This window comes from Leucopleurus acutus, assembly GCF_964270905.1.
Source record: "Leucopleurus acutus genome assembly, chromosome: 15".
Lineage (NCBI taxonomy): Eukaryota > Metazoa > Chordata > Mammalia > Artiodactyla > Delphinidae > Leucopleurus > Leucopleurus acutus.
This window is the reverse complement of record NC_139157.1, coordinates 82,660,402-82,678,845: the sequence shown is the minus strand read 5'-3', so window position 1 is coordinate 82,678,845 and position 18,444 is coordinate 82,660,402. Positions and strand designations below refer to the sequence as shown.

At 39.6% G+C, this 18,444-nt stretch overlaps 1 protein-coding gene across 2 annotated transcripts in view; it reads right to left on the bottom strand.

Moving 5' to 3' along the window:
- The window catches only part of LMBRD1 (LMBR1 domain containing 1), a 114,095-nt gene that overhangs the window by 40,917 nt on the left and 54,734 nt on the right, over positions 1-18,444 (bottom strand). For both annotated transcript variants that reach the window (XM_082855785.1, XM_082855786.1), the window contains exons 8-9: positions 10,036-10,161; positions 5,150-5,302 (exon numbers count right to left, since the gene is read on the bottom strand). In XM_082855785.1, the coding sequence (XP_082711911.1) occupies positions 5,150-5,302; positions 10,036-10,161 (279 nt within the window). The remainder of the gene's footprint in view (positions 1-5,149; positions 5,303-10,035; positions 10,162-18,444) is intronic.

Sequence of the window (18,444 nt, the reverse complement as noted above, 5' to 3'; positions counted from 1 at the left end):
GAATTTAGATAAAGGGCCTGTTCCCAGAATAGGTTGTCACCAGACATGTCTGCAAGGAATAAGGGCCAGGCGTGGCAGGAAACCTGGCAGGGCCCGGAGCTCTGAGTCCACTCAGTTCCTTTGTCTCTCCTGGTCTAGCAAACACTTGTCTACCAAACATTGGCTTTTCCATCTCCATGTGAGCTGCCTTCCTCCCCTTTGAAGTCTCAAACCACTACCCCCAACATCCTCCTTTGTCTTTCGCTGAAGGTGGTATTTAAGGAGCCGGTTTCGGCTGTTTTGGCGAGTTATTCAGTTCTCCTGGGTCTCTCCCATGTGTACATGTTATCAAACTTTTGTTTGAATTTCTCCTGTTCATCTGTCTCATGTCAATTTAATTCTTAGGCCAGACAGAAGAACCCAGAAGGGAAGAAGAAAATTTCTTCCTCCCCTACAGCTGAAAACTATAAGACACTGCTGACAGAAATTAAAAGAGACATAAATAAATGGAAAGACATCCCATATTTACGGTTTGAAAGACAATACGTTAAAAATGACAATACTACTGAAAATGATCTACAGATTCAATGCAATCCCTATGAAAATCACAATGATGTTCTTTGCAGAAACAAGAAAATCCATCATGAAATTCATGTGGAATTTCAAGGAACCCTGAATAGCCAAAACAATCTTGAAAAAGAAGAACAAAGTTACAGGACTCACACTCCCTTATTTCAAAATTTACTACAAAGCCACAGCGATCAAAACAGTATGGTGGGCTTCCCTGGTGGTGCAGTGGTTAAGAATCCACCTGTCAATGCAGGGGACACGGGTTTGAGCCCTGGTCTGGGAAGATCCCACATGCCACAGAGCAACTAAGCCTGTGTGCCACAACTACTGAAGCCCACGCACCTAGAGCCCATGCTCTGCAACAAGAGAAGCCACCGCAACGAGAAGCCCTCGCACCACAACGAAGAGTAGCCCCCGCTCGCTGCAACTAGAGAAAGCCCATGCGCAGCAACAAAGATTCAACGCAGCCAAAAATTAATAAATAAATTTATATATATATATATATATAAACAGTATGGTACTGGCCTAAAGACAGACATAAAGAATGAAAACAGACCCTTGTCCTTCACTATATATAAAAATTAACTCAAAATAGATCAAAGATCTAAATGTAAGGGCTAAAACTATTAAACTCTTAGGGAAAAAACCTTCATGGCATTGTATTTGGCAATTATTTTTTGTATATGACACAAAAAACATAGGTAACAAAAGCAAAAATGAACTGGACATCATCAAAATTAAAAAAACTTTGTGTATCAAAGGACATTATCAACAGAATGAAAAGACAAGCCAAGAACAGGAGAATATTTACAAATCATGTATCTGATAAGGAGTAACATTCAGAATGATACTGAGCAAGGCCCTGTGGGTCTCCAGGGAAGAAAGCCTTTCTGTGCCCCCCATTTCTCTGATTATAGGAAATAGGCTTCATTCAGCCTCCATGACCTTCCCCGACTTCCAATGGGCAGATTCAAGCAGTTGGTAATTAGGGAAGGGAGGGGATGGGAGACAAGGGAGAAACAAACAGTCAAGAGAAACAATAGTGCAGCCTCGGGGCAAGGTCCTGGTGTCCCAATCAATGCATACACACAAAGGTATCTTTGAGCTGTTCTGTAGATACTGAAACCCCCTCCAAGTGGGAGAAGTTAATGATTAATGATGGTATGCTGCCCACAAGCATGCAGACCCCAGACCAGTTGGAACCTGAAGGCTGATGATGCTGACTCGGGCTTACCTCACCGCCAACCCATCAGAAGAACACAAGCCCATCACTGCCTTGATCCTTATCACCTACCCGAAAGCAGGAGCCCTGACTATAAGACCTCTCCCTATTCCCCAGGGAGGGGGGCACTAGCGCTAGGCTGCTGTGTTCCCTCTTTGCCTGTCAAAGAGATAAAGCTACTCTTTCTCTTTCCTCCAAAACTCTGTCTCTGAATTTCTAGTTAGCACCAGTGCACAGAGGGCCAATATTTTGGCAACAAGAATATTAAAAACAAACAAACAAACAAACTAAAAAACCCAAATAAACATTTCTCCGAGGTAAAGGTACGAAGCCAACAATCAAGTGAAAAGATGCTCAATGTCACTAATCGTTAAGGAAATGAAAATGAAAACCACAATGAGATATCACTTCACAACAATAAGGTTGGCTATTATCAAAACAAAGGAAAGTAAGTGTTGACAATGATATGGATAAACTGGAACCCTGTGCCTTACTGGTGGGCGTGTAAAATGGTGCAGCCACTGTGGAAAACAATTTGTAGGTTCTTCAAAAAGTTATACCAGGACTGACACGAGATCTCTCAATTCCATTTCTAGGTATATACTCAGAAGAACTGAAAGCAGGGACTCAAACAGATACTTGTATACCAATTACCTTGGAAGCATTATTCACAATAGCCAAAAGTTGGAAATAACCCAAATGTCCACCAACAGATGGATGGATAAACAAAAAGATGAATGGAAAAACAAAATTGATATTATTCAGCCTTAAAAAGGAATGAAATTTTGATACATCAAAAATATGGATGGGGCTTCCCTGGTGGTGCAGTGGTTGACAGTCCGCCTGCCGATGCAGGGGACGCGGGTTCCTGCCCCAGTCCGGGAAGATCCCACATGCCGCGAAGCAGCTGGGCCCATGAGCCATGGCCGCTGAGCCTGTGCGTCCGGAGCCTGTGCTCTGCAACGGGAGAGGCCACAGCGGTGAGAGGCCCGTGTACCGCAAAGAAAAAAAAAAAAAAAAAAAAAAAAAAAAACGGATGATCTTTGAAGACATTATGTGAAGTCAAATAAGCCAGACACAAAAGGACATATAATTCACTTATATGAGGTAACTAGAATAGGAAAATTCAGAGAGACGGAAAAGAGAATAGAGGTCATTCGGGGATATAAGCTGGGCAGGGGTGAAACAGGAGGGAACGGGGCAGGGCACAACCTTTAAAAGAATGACAGAGCTGTTGGATATGACATAACCTGGTTAGAACCAACTAGGTTCAAGATGGCGGAAGATTCAAATTCCAGCGACACTGAGCCTCATTATACGCTCAACATAATACATTAGCTAAATGACATATCCACAGGTGCCATGATGGTTCTGAGGCTGACCAAAAAAATGTCAACAAGTGGGCGGGGCCCAATTCCTGGAAATCTCCGCCCCTTCTCCAAGATAGTTGGAATAATACCCCCACTCCTTTCCTTATGAAATTACCCAGCCCATAAAAACTAACCATGCCATATTTCAGGGCCTCTCACCTTCTGAGATGGCCCACACTCTGTCTGTGGAGTGTGTTTCTCCCAGGACCATGCTTGCCTTTTAAGATGGACTGCATTCTGTCTATGGACCGTGTATCTCTCTAAATAAATGCACTTCTTACCTATCACTTTGTCACTCACTGAATTCTTTCTGTGACGAGACATCAAGAACCTGAGCTTCATTAAGTCCTGAGACCAGGTATGTGATCTCAACTAAAAGACAGTGAGTTCAAGTCCCAGTTTGAGTCAGGTTTCACGGGTATGGGGGGTGGAGGTGCAGAATGGAAAGTTATTTTTGAATGTTCTGTTTGGGACGATGAAAGGTTCTGGAAATGGAGAGTGGTGACAGTTGCACAAGACTGTGAATGTAAGTAATGCCACACCAACAAATAGTTTAAATGGTAAATTGTATGTTATGTATGTTTTACAACTGGAAATCTCATGCTGCTGTGGGAATGCAGAATGGTGCAACCACTTTGAAAAATACTTCACTTATTATAAAGTGGAATGTATATTAAACATTAGACCCAGCAATTCTACTCCTAGGCATTTACTCAAGAAAAATGAATGAATGTGTAGATGTCTACACAAAGATTTGTACACAATGTTCACATCAGCATTAATCATAATAGCCTCAAACTGGAAACAACTCGAATCCCCACTAACAGGTGAGTGGGTAAACAAATTGTGATACAGACACACCGGAATACTACTCAGCAAGAAAACAAAATGAACCACTGAACAGAACTGCAGTAGCATGCATGGTATCTCAAAAGCACTGTGCTGAGCAAAGAAGCCAGGCAAAAGCCTATGCATGCCATGACCCCCCAGAACACACAGAAGTAAACCTCAATGACAGAAGGCCATCAGTGGGCGGCTGGGGTCTGAGCTCAGTGGCACAGGGGAAGACAGAGAGTAGCTTTCTGTAGCGATGTTGGTCTTCTATACCTGCATGCCTACATTTGGCGAAATCAATCTGCACACTGAATAAAGTTGATTTGAAAGTCCCTCTAAACACAGGTACAGTGAAACGGCATAAAGCACTTTTGAAACAAGGCAGCTAATGTTAGTGACCAAGTTATAAATATTTATAAAGAAGCTATATAAACAATTTAGAATTAAGTTAAGGGGTGAGCAGGGTTTCTTCATACCTTTGGTGCTATGAAGACAATCACCTTGGCAAAAGGGACCGAGGTGAGTCTTAAGAAAGGTTTAAAAGTGATACACAGTAGATCTAACTGATTATGGTATGTTTTTGAAGAAGTCTTTCAAAAGAGAAGCTTCTTAGGGTAGGCAGTCAGTGCATTTCCTCATTTCCTTTTGAATTATAAGAGGAAGACCACAGTCTGAAGAATTCAAGGCTAGCTAATGATGGTTTAAAAAAAAAAGGGAAATTAATGGTTTTCCATCTTAAATAATACTTTTACATACTTTCAGAAACATGCCACCTCACAATGAAGCAAATTCTATTGAAATTTTCAATCTGAATATTGAAATCTGCCTATCTGAGAAAGGTCTAATATGGGTCCCAGATCTCCTACAGAAAAGTACAACCTTGTAAAACCAGGAGAATACCACATTACTTACCTACATTTTAATTTAAATCCCCCCAAACCTCTGTTATAATACTTACATGACACATGAGTAAATGAAGCTCAGAGAGGTTATTACGTACCTTGCCCAAACTACCAAATATCAGAGCTGTGATTTAAAACCAGATTATTTCAACTGCGAAACCCATGCTCTTAAGTTCCACGCTGCAATGCCTCACAAGGAGAACTCAGCCTCTCTGAGAGGTACTACAGAAACTTGGAAGAGTGACAGCATAATTTTGTAAAACCCCACTTACCTTCAGGGGACGCAGGGCACCACAGAATTTAGTCCACCAGCTATTTTCAATGAATTCTAAGTGCCTCTCTCTTTTCCTAAGTGTTCGTAACCTTTCTTCAAGTTGTTTTAAGGCACGTTTATCCCTTGCTGGCAAAGGTCGACCATCTTTGCTCTGCAAATAACAGAACAAAATAAAAGGTTTTTTTTACCATTAAGGTCTTTATAAAGTACCCATCAGATTTAGCAGATCAGGCAACACAAATTTTTTTGGCTCGATTTGACTCCTTTGGCAAATTTACAAATTGGAAAAAAAAAAAAGAACCCAACAACTTCTATGTGACAATACACATCTCTGATCCCAGATCAGTGTCAGAATGCGATGTGAATGTGTGTACGTTTAATGCTGAACGTCCTCTTGATCCCCGTTTTCCAAATACCGTATATGGTAAAGTCATGTGGAGACAGATAAATATTTTTAAAAACATCCTTTTTATGAGGCACTTTATGTTCTTTGCTCAGTTATTCTCCTTCATCTCCAAATTCCTCAGCCTATCCCTTGTCTTAACACATCCGGTCCTACGTTCTCTCTCCTTTTGGTCGAGAGACTGTGTTACAGTGTATCTGAGCTAAGGCTTCTCAGCCCCTGACTCAAACACCAGCAGAGTGATGCAGTACTCGTATGCGGTGTGCACAGGTTTTTATAACAATCGCTAAGAGCCAGCGCTTTCTTATTCTCTATTTACATTTGCAAATGAGTTATGTTTTCTTCGGCTGGCCTACCTGACAGATAATTCTCATCTATTTTCATATGATATTTACTGTAACCATTGAGCAGTACCTTTCTGTGGCGTCCAAGTGACACTTTCCCACTCGAACTCCCCCCTGCCCATTAGTGTCTTCAACTCGGTACAATAATAAACCACAATAACAAGACAACTGCTAAATACTAAAAAGGTGAAATATAAATTTGTTTGCTTTTATTGAAGGACCAAGAAAATATTTACACGGGACAACATTTTTCTTTCTTTCTTTTTTTTTTTTTTTTAAGTTTTTGGCCAGGCCATGCGGCTTGTGGGATCTTAGTTTCCCAACCAGGGATTGAACCCCCAGGCCCTCAGCAGTGACAGAGTTGAGTCCTAACTACTGGACTGCCAGGGAATTCCCGGGACGTTTTTAAACTGTAAGAGCGTTAATAATTAGAGTGTTAAAATCCCTATCAAGGTTTAAATAGGATGCTGGGGGACACGCCGGCCAGTGCTCTGCAGCACAGCCCAGAGCAGCATCAATGTGGAATAAGGGACACACGCATTGTTCATTATTTCTATTTATTTCTTGTCCGGGCAGACAGCCCAGATACCCTTTCATAAGGGGATGTCAGGGTCACAGCGACCTCTCCACAAGACGGCACTGCAATGCTCTGTTCCTGATCGTGTTGCTTCCCAAACGTCACATGCGTAACAATCAACAGGAGGGTCCGTTCAACGCAGGTTTCTAGACCCTACCCCGAGAGAACACGACTTAGTTAGGTCCCAGGTGGGGCCCGGAATTTGCATTTCTGCCAAATTCCCAGGAGATGCTGATGCTACTGGTCCAGAGACCATACTTTGCATACATGGGGCTATTATTATTATTTAACTATCTTCACTGCTTTAGGTACACTGGTTATTATCAAATTGTATCCCTTACAGAAGGGTATTTTCTGAAGACCAGAGGAATAAGACGTCTCCCTCTAGAAGACAGATCCAGGCCACGATACTTCAAGCGTGTGGTACTTTATATCTTAACTACACAATTTTTCTCAAAACTGCCATTCTAATATCAAAAGGATACCAACAAGGTAGATTTATTTCACTGCTGGCATTCCCTATTTCAGGAAAATAATTTTTTAGTAAGCTGATTTAAGGGTCCACTGAAAACACACTCAAATTATCTGCCCATTTGCCGAAGCATCAGTGGGATGAATGGAGGCCCGCTCTGCTGTACCAACTGTCTAAACCAAAGTAAGAAGAACCGTGGTCAGACAGACACCAGGAGAGACACCCAGCAGTCAACCAATTATTTCATTTGAAAAAAAAAAAAGGAAGTTACACAGCATATAAACAATATCCTTTGTTGGAAAAACAGTAAAACGTGAAAGCTGCCCCTCCCACGGTCCCCAACGACCACCCCCTCTTCTGTGGTTATCGCTGTCACAGAGACCATGCATATCTATGTGTCTACATTTGTCCCTCTGTGTAAACATACTTATGTTTTTTGTTTTACATAATAGGTAACATTTCCTGTGCCTTATTCTCCTTAAATCTTCCAAATAAAACTCTGAGGTTGATAACAGCATTTTTTTTTTTGCGGTACGCGGGCCTTTCATTGCTGTGGCCTCTCCCCTTGTGGAGCACAGGCTCCAGACGCACAGGCTCAGCGGCCATGGCTCGGACCCAGCCGCCCTGTGGCATGTGGGATCCTCCCGGTCCGGGGCACGAACCCGCGTCCCCTGCATCGGCAGGCGGACTCCCAACCACTGCGCCACCAGGGAAGCCCGATAACAGCATTTTATTCATTTATTAGATGAGGAAAATAAGGCCCACAGATATTACCTACATAATCAGGAGAGCCAGAATTTAAACTGACAAAGTGTAACTTAATTTCATAAGATACATTCCCTAAGCTATATAAATCTACCTCATTCCTTTTCATCATTGCACAGCACATTATACCATGATATTTTAATTTAACAAATACCTTATTTTTGAACATTTAGATTATTTTCTTTTTTGAGGGGGCAGGGACATGAATATCCTTATTCACCTGGGTACAAGCGCATACATACAATCCACTGAGATAGGCTCCTAGACATCTGCTGGATTAAAATTTAATTATTAAAAGGTACGTTGTTTGTGCATTTGTGTGTACAGGCGCATGTGACAACATTCAGTTTTCTTTTAAAAGCTGTATATTTTATATTCCCTCAAACAGTATTCCTATCCCCAAATTCTTATCAACCCCTGACGAAGGTAAAAAATTTAAAGACTTCTAAAGGATAAAAAAATACTGAGTTGGTCAAATTACCAGCCATCCTGGTTTTAGCAATAAAAGTCCCCTCATGTTCTGGAAAACTCCTCAGGTCCCACACAAACTGGGATCTTACTCAACCTACTCATTACTAATGAGCTGAAGCATCACTTCGTATTTTCACTGAAGAGTTTAATTTCTCCTTCAGTAAACTGTCTATTTAGGTCTTTTGTTCATTATTTCTATGTATTTCTTGTCTTTTTTTCTTCTTGACTTAAAGATGCTCAGCATATATCAGCTATATTGCAGATTATTTCCTCTCAAATTATTGTTGGTTCTTTAAATTCCTTTTTGGTGCCACTTTTTTTGGTACATAAATTTAAAAACATAAAAATTTAAAGCTCACCAGTTGCTCAATTTGCACTCGAGTTCTGAGTCTTATTTAGAAAGATCTTCTACATACCAAAATAAAATTTGATTTTCACTTTCTCCTAATGTTTTGTAAATGTTATATTGGATTTAAATTCTGAATTTGTTTAGTATATGGTAGGAGGTTTATAAAGATTTCATTTTTTATCTTTTATAGACTGTATTGAATTTCCACCTAAACGTATGAAAACTGTCGTCTCTACAATATTGAATCTTCCCAAGTAGGAACGGATGAAGTTCTCTATTTATTTCAGTCTTCTATTATGTATTTCAATAAAGTTTGTAATTTCCACCAGGAAGATTCTGACATTTCTTATTATTCTATAGTTCACAGTTATTGGAAATGAGGTCATTTTCTATTACATCCTCCACCTGGTGAATGATCCTGTACATTTGTATCTGGACACCTTGATGAACTCTTGTTAGGTCTATTAATTTGCCAGTTGGTTCTTTTAGATTTTCTTGGTAGAGGCTATCTGCAAATAACAGAAGTTACTTCCCCTCTTCTCTCCTCTCCCTTCCACAGTTACCCCTACGTTCTTTTCTATCTGACTAGGAATAGGATACGAACATCCCTGTCGTATATGTGCCTTTAGTGAGAATGTTTCTTTCATTAGGTACGATGCTCACGGTAGGCTTCCTTTGCTACACAACTTCTTTTCTTCCAATTTGGTAAGAATTTTCTCTAAACATCATTAACTACAAATTGACTCTTACCAAATACTCTTTGGCATCTATTAAGATGTTTATGTTTCTCATTTATTCTCAATATATTAAACTACTTTATTTTCTCACATATCATCCTCGCCATCCTGGGATAAACCTAATCTTATAATTGTGAAACATTCTCTTATTACAGCATAGTTTTTGAATTGCTAACATTTTTATTTATATTAAATTATTTGCCTGTACTTTCATAAGAGAGCCCAGTAAACAGTTTTCTTTTTGGTGTGCTGTTACCATCTGGTTTCTGTCTCAGGATTATGATAGTTTAATAGAATAATTAAGAAAACTTTCCATTTTTTCCTATGTTCTATAAATAAGATTTATCTGTTACTTGAAGGTGACAGAGGAAGAAAAACTTGATTGTGTTTTTAGAAGTACATTTAACTGGCAAGTGGTTACACGTAATCTTATCTTATTCAACCAGTACATAAAACTTTAACGTGATACAGTGAAATCTGATATTACACATGGTATCAGCATACCTGGGAACTAGCAAGGTCTTCATCATACGCAAGTAGAACTTTTGTGTTTCAGTTGTTAGAACACTGATAGAAATTCTCACACTGTCAGTGTCCTACATTTCACAGAAGACAATTTTTTAAAAATAGGGTTCTTTAAGGATACGTTGAACAAAAACTCAAACGATGTCAAAATATGGGCTTAGCAATGTCTAAGTCACAACACAGAGCAGCTCGAAGACAAAGTACTTTTACGCTCCCCGGTTATGATAAAACATCAAGTCACCTTCGATTTAATCGTTTGGATGTGCTGCTCCACTTCCTCAATGTCTTCAGTGTTTTCTAGACGTTCGTAAGCAGCGCTTCTAGTGCCTTTGATCAGATTTAAAGGCAAGGCCGACATGCCATAGGCCTGAAAGAACAAAGGAAAACACGTTCTGGTAATACTGTTTTATTTATTTTTTGGCTGCGCCATGAGGCTTGCGGGGTCTTAGTTCCCCAACCAGGGATCAAACCTGGTCCCCTGGCAGTGAGAGCGCCAAGTCCTATCCACTGAACCACCACGGAATTCCCTAGTCATACTATTTTAAACATATTATACAGAATTTTCAGGTAAAAAATGTCCTTTTAAGTAATAACAAAATGAGTAAGCAGTTGTGAAGGGGACAGTCACTGAAGAACAGAGGATATGGGAGTGAATCATGATTATATTGCTTCATCATTCTGTTTATTTCATATTTAGTTACATAGAGTTACGTCTGTAATACTATTCCTAGAATAGGTAATATCTATTTTTCAAAGGACAAGTTATAAAATTAATGGAAATATAATACTTTATCAAAGTAATAACTCACAATTTCAGGCTAATCAGGGGTTAAGATAGTATGAATCAGTAGAAACAATTTATAAAATTATTTTCTATGGAAAAACCCAATTTTATCCAAGTGTATACAGTAAACCCTTAGTAAAATGTAAGTATTTTAACATACATGTTATTTGATTAGCATACCAATGATCTGTATGTAGTTTATTTGTAAGTTCTAAATATTTACAGTCTTTTCACTAAGTATTTTAAATATAATTCTTACAAGAAATTCTAAAATATTAATGGGCATTAAAAATAAACACATTATTTTCTATTACCCAATTCTATATTAGCCAGTCCCAAATGTGAAATTTTATTGTAACTATTAAAAACACTCAATGGCAACTGCCATGTGACCATTATTCAAAATCGTTACTGACCTTAAATCCTTAGAAGCAAAACTGACAACTATCACCTCTTGGTTGCAGCAATGGGCTCTAAAGTAGACACACCATGTATTTAGATCTTTCCATTTTCTTCCTGAGAACACAGCCAAACCACTTCAGCCAGCCTCCCTGAAGTTAGGTGGGGCCATGAGATTGAGCTCAAGCAATGAATGTGGGCAGAAGTGATAAACGCTACCTCTTAGGCTTAACCCTGAACTCTAAAATATCCTGAGTAATCCTGCATATTTTCTCTCATGCTCTCTGCTACCTGGCTGTCAACTCCCAGGATGATCTCAAATATGTTTAGTGTCGATTTTAATCACTTCAATATTCTCACTGAGTCTCCTTTAGACATTGATTAAAACCACAATTCATATAGGGAAGCATAAATTCTGACACATCAGGGTTGTTTTTAAATTAAGGGAGAATAGGAACAAAGAACATGATTAAAAGGAAATCCCAGAAATCAACCAGTTCTATCAGGTAGTATCAACTCTATATAGCATGTTGTATTTAGATAATTAACTAGCTGAAATTATTACCTAATATGCAAATCCTTGCATTTTCTAAAGGAGAGATACTTAAAATCTTGCATTTTAAATATTGTTAAAACATAAGTTAATGTTCTCATGATTTCCCCATCATCCGAAAACAAAAACAACAAGGAGAGGTTGGGGAAAGGTTCTATTTGTATTAGAAGAAAATATAATTTGGACAGAGTAGAATAATTTTCTTCTAACTAACTAAATTCTTATCTAACTTATACTCCTAATGACCTTGGTAAAATATAAAAAGGAAAAACATAATCAGGTTTATTTTTTTAACAGTAAATTTTATATCCTCAAACTACTGAAAATGTAAAGAAAAAAGCGTATGGAAGCCAAGGTGTCCCTTCCCTTGTAGGAGTGTCCTAACCCTATTACCACTCTGACCTATCTGTTGTTCTAGTAGTTCCACACCTTTTAAACGGTAATGAAAAAAAGTAACATAGCACTTTAAGACTCTGATGAGCATACAGTATTACATGACGATTATTCACCAACTCTCCACACGCACTTATCATTTTACCACAAGTCCACGTTGCTTTTTACAACCAACTGCCAGGGCAACATGATTTTGCTAAACCCAGTTTATGCCCAAGTATATTTTCCTGTCTTTCCAACCACCTCCGAACTAGGCTTATTTTATCCCAAATCTTGCTATTCTGCTTGATGGATCTGGGTCTCTAAATATACTAACCTCAGAACTCAATACTATTGGGTTGGCCAAAAAGTTCGTTTGGGTTTTTCCATACGATGTTATGGGAAAACCTGAACAAACTTTTTGGACAGCCCGATTATTTCCCAAGGAATCTGTACTCCAGTCAGCACGAAAAACGTGGCCACTACTTAAGAGTTTACTGTCAAAGACAAGGTCATCTAAATTCTCCTCACTGGTCTGCTGGTCTCACTTCCTACAAATCCATCCTTTACACTGTTTCCAAAGTGATCTTGCTCTAACCCTCATGTCAGATTATGTCATTCCTCTGATTAGCATCCACTGAGATTCCCCAGGACCACGTGCTCTGGCGGCAGTCCCCAGGATTCTGCATCGGGGCCATCAAGACCACACAGGAGACAAGAAGCAGGGAGCGTCGGTCTGCTGCTGCTGCTTCAGCCAGAGCCACACTACTCTGTTCATCTCTTTCTGTATGTATCAGAATTTCATGAACGACTGTTTGAAAATGTCACTTTACAATTTTTTTTTTTTCCCAATGAGAGGTACAATTACTAGTCCTGTGAATAGACGCCACTATCTAATCCTGGCCTACGAAGCCCTTCGTGACCTGATCCCTACCACCCAACCTCATGCCTCTAAATGGTTCACTGCTCCTCAGTCACTGCAGTTTCCGCATCCACACCTGTGTACATGCAGTGCCTCATCTGGAACACCCACGTCTCACCCTACCTCATTAGCCCAGCCCAGTGCCCTTCAGGTCTCAGCTTAATTACACCGCATCTGAGAAACCTTCCTTGATTTGTAAATGTGCCTTGCTTACAGCTCAATTATAGTACAGAACACTGGACATTATTTGTCTGCATGTCTGTTTTATCACTAGATCTGCCAAACTTAGCTAATCAGAATTATGTGGAAAGTTCATTAACAATATAGATTTCTCAGCCAGACTAGTAATAACTGCAGTAGACTGTTTTGTATGTAAGGACTAGGTCTCAATTCTTCTTTTACCTACCTTTATTCCAAGAACAAACGTGTTCAATTAATAAAATAACTTCTCTAAGAAAATAATATTCAAACAAAAAAAATTTTTTCAGTGCCCTTTATTCACATGAACTTATTTCCTTACATGGAATTTACACATTTATTCGAAGAGTTAAACTGCATTCCTATAGCTTAAATAAACAGTTTAAAGTAAAAATTTTAGAAAATAAAAACATGTCCTTGGTTAACACCTTGTGGTAACATGGGACCAGAATACAACATCTTTTTGTGAATTATTAATTGTCTGAAGAGAACAAGAGAGTAATCATTGTTTTGGCTACCTAGCTTTTAGCTTATTTTTGGATTACATGCTTAAATTTCAATGATTATCAGGAATTTTAAGTATAGTATTTAGATTAAGATAAACTTGACATAACACAGTACACAAAATATTTAATCACTACAACTTTAAGATCTTTAAACAAGGATCTTTTGAATTTAACCTCAGATTTCTTTGAAAAAAATGTATGAAGGCTATCATTTTTCAGAAACACAAAACTTTTATTGCTTACTACTGCCCTCTAGTGAATTACCAGAAAATCAACAAGGCTAAAGAGATCATATCATTTAAAATGCTTCCAGGTCAGCCATAATTGCTTCCAATTTTATTTGTTTCAACTTCCAAGAATAAATCACCACCTGTATTTTAAAAGCCAAATGTTTTGAAAGAATATATACAAACTACAAACATTTCTAATACCTTCTTGCCCCTATAAGAACAGCACTTTTCCCTGCACCTCTCTCTTCTGTGAAGGATGAGTTTCCAACCTATTAGCCTTGGATTAGAAAGGTCAGCGCCAAGCACTGCCTGTAAACTGAATATATGTCCTGCATATACTTATAACACCTATTATTCAAGGACACGGATGCTGTCATGACTAAGGAAACAACTCACTTAATGTGTATTCAATGAAGATTTCCCTTTTAAATATTCATCGATTCTAAAATACACATGTATTTGTTCACATTTATCATCAGTGAAATTTGGATGCATCTTACAAACACTGGCTAGGCAGAAGTCATGACGTAGTTGTCATTACCTGCACATTCACAGATTTGGTCATAGTTGGTTACATTATAGTTACTTCTCCAGTGGAGTTACCTGCATTCTTGGTACAACTCTTGAGTTTAACTGCCACTTACCACGTCTTATAAGATAGTGCTACGATTTGACATCGAAGCAAAAAGTTAATGTGTAAGGAAAGACGGAACCAAGGAGCAAGCAGTGAAGCAAAAATTAACTGGAACAATGAGCATGATTCTATATTTTTTTGCAAAGCAATAATCAAAGGCTTTATAAGCTTAAGAAAGGAAGATGACCAAAGTAGAAGACATTTTGTACTTTGCTACTTAGGTAGCAAAAGAAGAAATAACAACAAAAACAGCTTAAACAGGTGTGTTAGCAGCTTCAAAGAACATCCCAGAGACAAGAATGGAGCACCCAAGAAAAGCCGTTAGCATCAATTCTCTTGAGAGCCTAAAACAACCCTGTGGAGTGAAACATGGACATAAACAGCCAATTCAAAAAAGTGATTCAGAAGACTCACATTCCAAATGCGAAGTTTTAGAAATACCTTTACAACTTATTTCACTTATATTTTCCTTATCTTGTATGCAGAAGATTGATATGACTTTTTTTTTTTTTTTTTTTTTACGTAGGTAAGGCTAAAACACTTCTCTCATTAATATAAAACAAAAACTATAAATGACTAGAGAGCATGGGCAGGGCCTTTTCCTTACAGTGGTACATAGGTGCATCTTACAAATCAGGTCACAGACTCAACGAAGCATACTCTCACATAGAAGGCTGAGAAATTTAATTTTTAAAGTGGAGTTCTGTCTTCAAAGAGTATTGAGAACCACTGCTCTATTTATTTCTATTTTCAAATCCTTAATTTAGCACTCTAGTTTTCTTTAATACATTAGTCTACATTTATAGTAAATATATTTATTAGCATAAATATGTATATATAATTCATAAACTCCTGGAAGACATGTTCAATTTTTTTTACTGGTAAGTGTACATAACAAAAAGTTCAGTAGCCGCTGTCTTTATAGGCACTTCAGTGGTCCACATGATACATATTGTATGAAAATAGCACTATTCAACACTTCCCCACTTGGTGGCACCAAAATATTAAAATATCTGCATAAATATTTGTGTCTAGAGGTTTGTTTGTTTGTTTTTAATTTAAAAAGTAGCACATTCCCTTTCAATTAAGCTGAAAACAACAGGCAAGATAACATGTCATTTGACATTCTTCTCCTAAAATTGAGTGCCCAATTATTTGGCTATTCCTTGAGATGTGGTACAGTGGATATAATCTTGGTAAAATTTAAATTATCAACTAGTTTCTAAACTAAACAACGCATACCTAAGAAATTCACATTCAACTGACACATACATTACAAAAACTTCTGTAGTCTCAATACTGATAGCTACAGATTCAATAACAGACATAATCTTACCTTTAGTAATTAATTCCTTGTACTCAGGGTCAAAGTTCTCTAAGCATTAACTTCCCACTTTTGGTACATATTAAAACTAAACCTCTTCTATTCCCCATGCATATCTATTATACCCTCATTCACGTTCTGCTCCAATTCTTGAGTTTTCCCTAACTACTTAGGAGGAAACTTTGCTTTCACAAGCAAATATGATAATTAGTACCATTAGCCACCTACCAATAATAAAACCACTTATCAATAAACAGGTGATTTTCAACTAGTATTTTTGTTGTTTTGTTTGTTTGTCTTTTGCGGTACGCGGGCCTCTCACTGCTGTGGCCTCTCCCGTTGCAGAGCACAGGCTCCGGATGCGCAGGCTCAGCGGCCATGGCTCACGGGCCCAGCCGCTCCGCGGCATGTGGGATCTTCCCAGACCGGGGCATGAACCCGCGTCCCCCGCATCGGCAGGCGGACTCTCAACCGCTGTGCCACCAGGGAAGCCCTCAATTAGTTTTTAATGAAGTCTGAATAAGTATTATTGGCCCATTTCTCAGATGGGGAAGCTAGGACTCAGAAATTACATTTTACATGAAGACTCACACTCACGGCTAGTCTTCAGTTATGCATACCACGCTCCCCCTTAACCAGGGTCTTCTCTACCCCACATAGGTAGTAAAACTGGCGAGACTGTGGTTTGGTAGCAAACCATTCTTCCACCCAGTTCTGAGCACATTCTGCAGTGCTATTTAAATGATGTTTATCTGTCTATCCACACACCCAAGAGTAACTCTTTGACTTACTCACCTTTTCATAATCCACATTCTCACTGACTATGACACAACTGCTGTTAACACCTGGTTTATTTTCACTGTGAGAGGAAAGCCGTGGAATCTGTAGCTTGAACCACATGAAACTGAATATTCAACAGTTTGAGCTCCTAGTGATTACTGATCGAGTGGCCAACAGATTCCAAGACTTGATGAATTGTTTCATTAAGTCCTCACAACCTCACTAAATATTACTCCCACTTTAGATGGGAAAGTAGTTCAAGAGACCCATTGACTTAACAGGGACCCACATTTAAGCCTCTCCCCCAAGGACCATAACGGTACTGCTTATGCTACTTAAAGAAAACACACACGCTAACTCCCAGGTAGGTAACCCCTAGGCAGTCTCACCTGGCGCCTATAACACTGGACCCTCCCCCTTGGGCTCAGGCCTTTGGTGACCCCTCCTACCTACTCATCATCCTGTCTTTCTGGTTCCCGCCATCAGGTCCTCTGATTGTTTTATCAATGGCCTTCAGCCCAGCCCTCTGCATTCCAGAAAAAGTAAAGCTCTTCTAAGGCTATCTTAACTAAGTCAGTATGATTATTATATTTGGTTTCATTGCATAAATGATAATTTTCACAGTTTCCATTTGAATATAAACTATATTAGCTTGAAATATTTATCTTTACAATATCGTTCCTACAGGGAAGCTCTCTTTCAAAGAGTTTTAATAATTTCACACATTTTCCCCACTCCCACTCATCAGCCCCAGAGCTTACTGAATTCAGACCCACCGGAGTAATACTGTTAAAATGTTAGTCAGATCCTATTACTTTCCATTTAGAACCTTCCAGTAGCTTCTAATCTCAGTCGGAATGAAATCCAAAACCCTAACCACGGTCCACGAGGCGCTAGAAAACATGCCCTCATCCACGCTCACCACCCTCCCCAGTCACCTGAGCTCCCACACGCCAGCTTTGCCTCCTGCTAACTGAGCACAGCACAGGGTGCTCACCCCAGGACTTCTGCACTCACCTCCCCTCGTGGCTGGCTGTCCTTCCACCTGACTCAGGTCTCTGCTCAAAGGTCAGAGGAACTACTCCCGACCTGTGACTACTGCCTGTGCCCTACACTGCGCTGTGTGAGCATGCTCACAGCGCCCACCCCTCGGCCGTCCGAAGACAATGCTCCACGGGCCTCTCATTTCTGCGCATCTTGCAAGCCAGGCACTAACTGCCCTTTTCTCTTCTGTGCTGTCTTTCCAAGAATGCTTGTGCAGCAAACAGCCTGGGAAGACCAAGACAGCGTTCCTCTGGAGCGAGAGCAGGCACGCTTCCTGTCCGTCAGTGAAGACTCGGCCTCCCTGCACTCAATGGTCCTCAGCTTGGTGACAGTCTCGATGGGCGCTCTTCATGTCGCCCCATGGGAGTCGGGACTCAGGAGACGGGCGCAAGACAACGCGCTCCCGTGGCTGCTGCCATTGCTGTGCAACAGAAAGTTCTTCTCTGACCAGAAGTCTTGCACCTCTGACCAACATCCAGGGCACTGCAGCAGACTACAAGCTACAAGCAGGGCAAAATCGCAGACCCTTTACGGTTCCTGAGGATGACCTTACATGTTGGTTTCCTCTTTTTCTGTTCCTTTCTCCTGACTCATCTTTCACTGACTGTTATATCCTCATCTCCCTACACTTCTCGAAGCACTTTTACAAAAAGTATCGTTTGACCTTCAAAAATCCCTAAGAGGCATTTTTTTATTCCCATCTAATGGGGAAAACACTGACCCACGAAGGGTAAAAGACAAACCCAAGATCAGCATACATATCAGTCACAGAATAGCAATTAGAGTCCAGGTCTAACTCCTCGTGTGTTATTAACCCGTGAATGTTTCCTGAAAGACCGTTCACAGGTAGTATATATATTCTCTGAGATGGGAAGATAGTTACCCACCAATATATTCCTTGTGT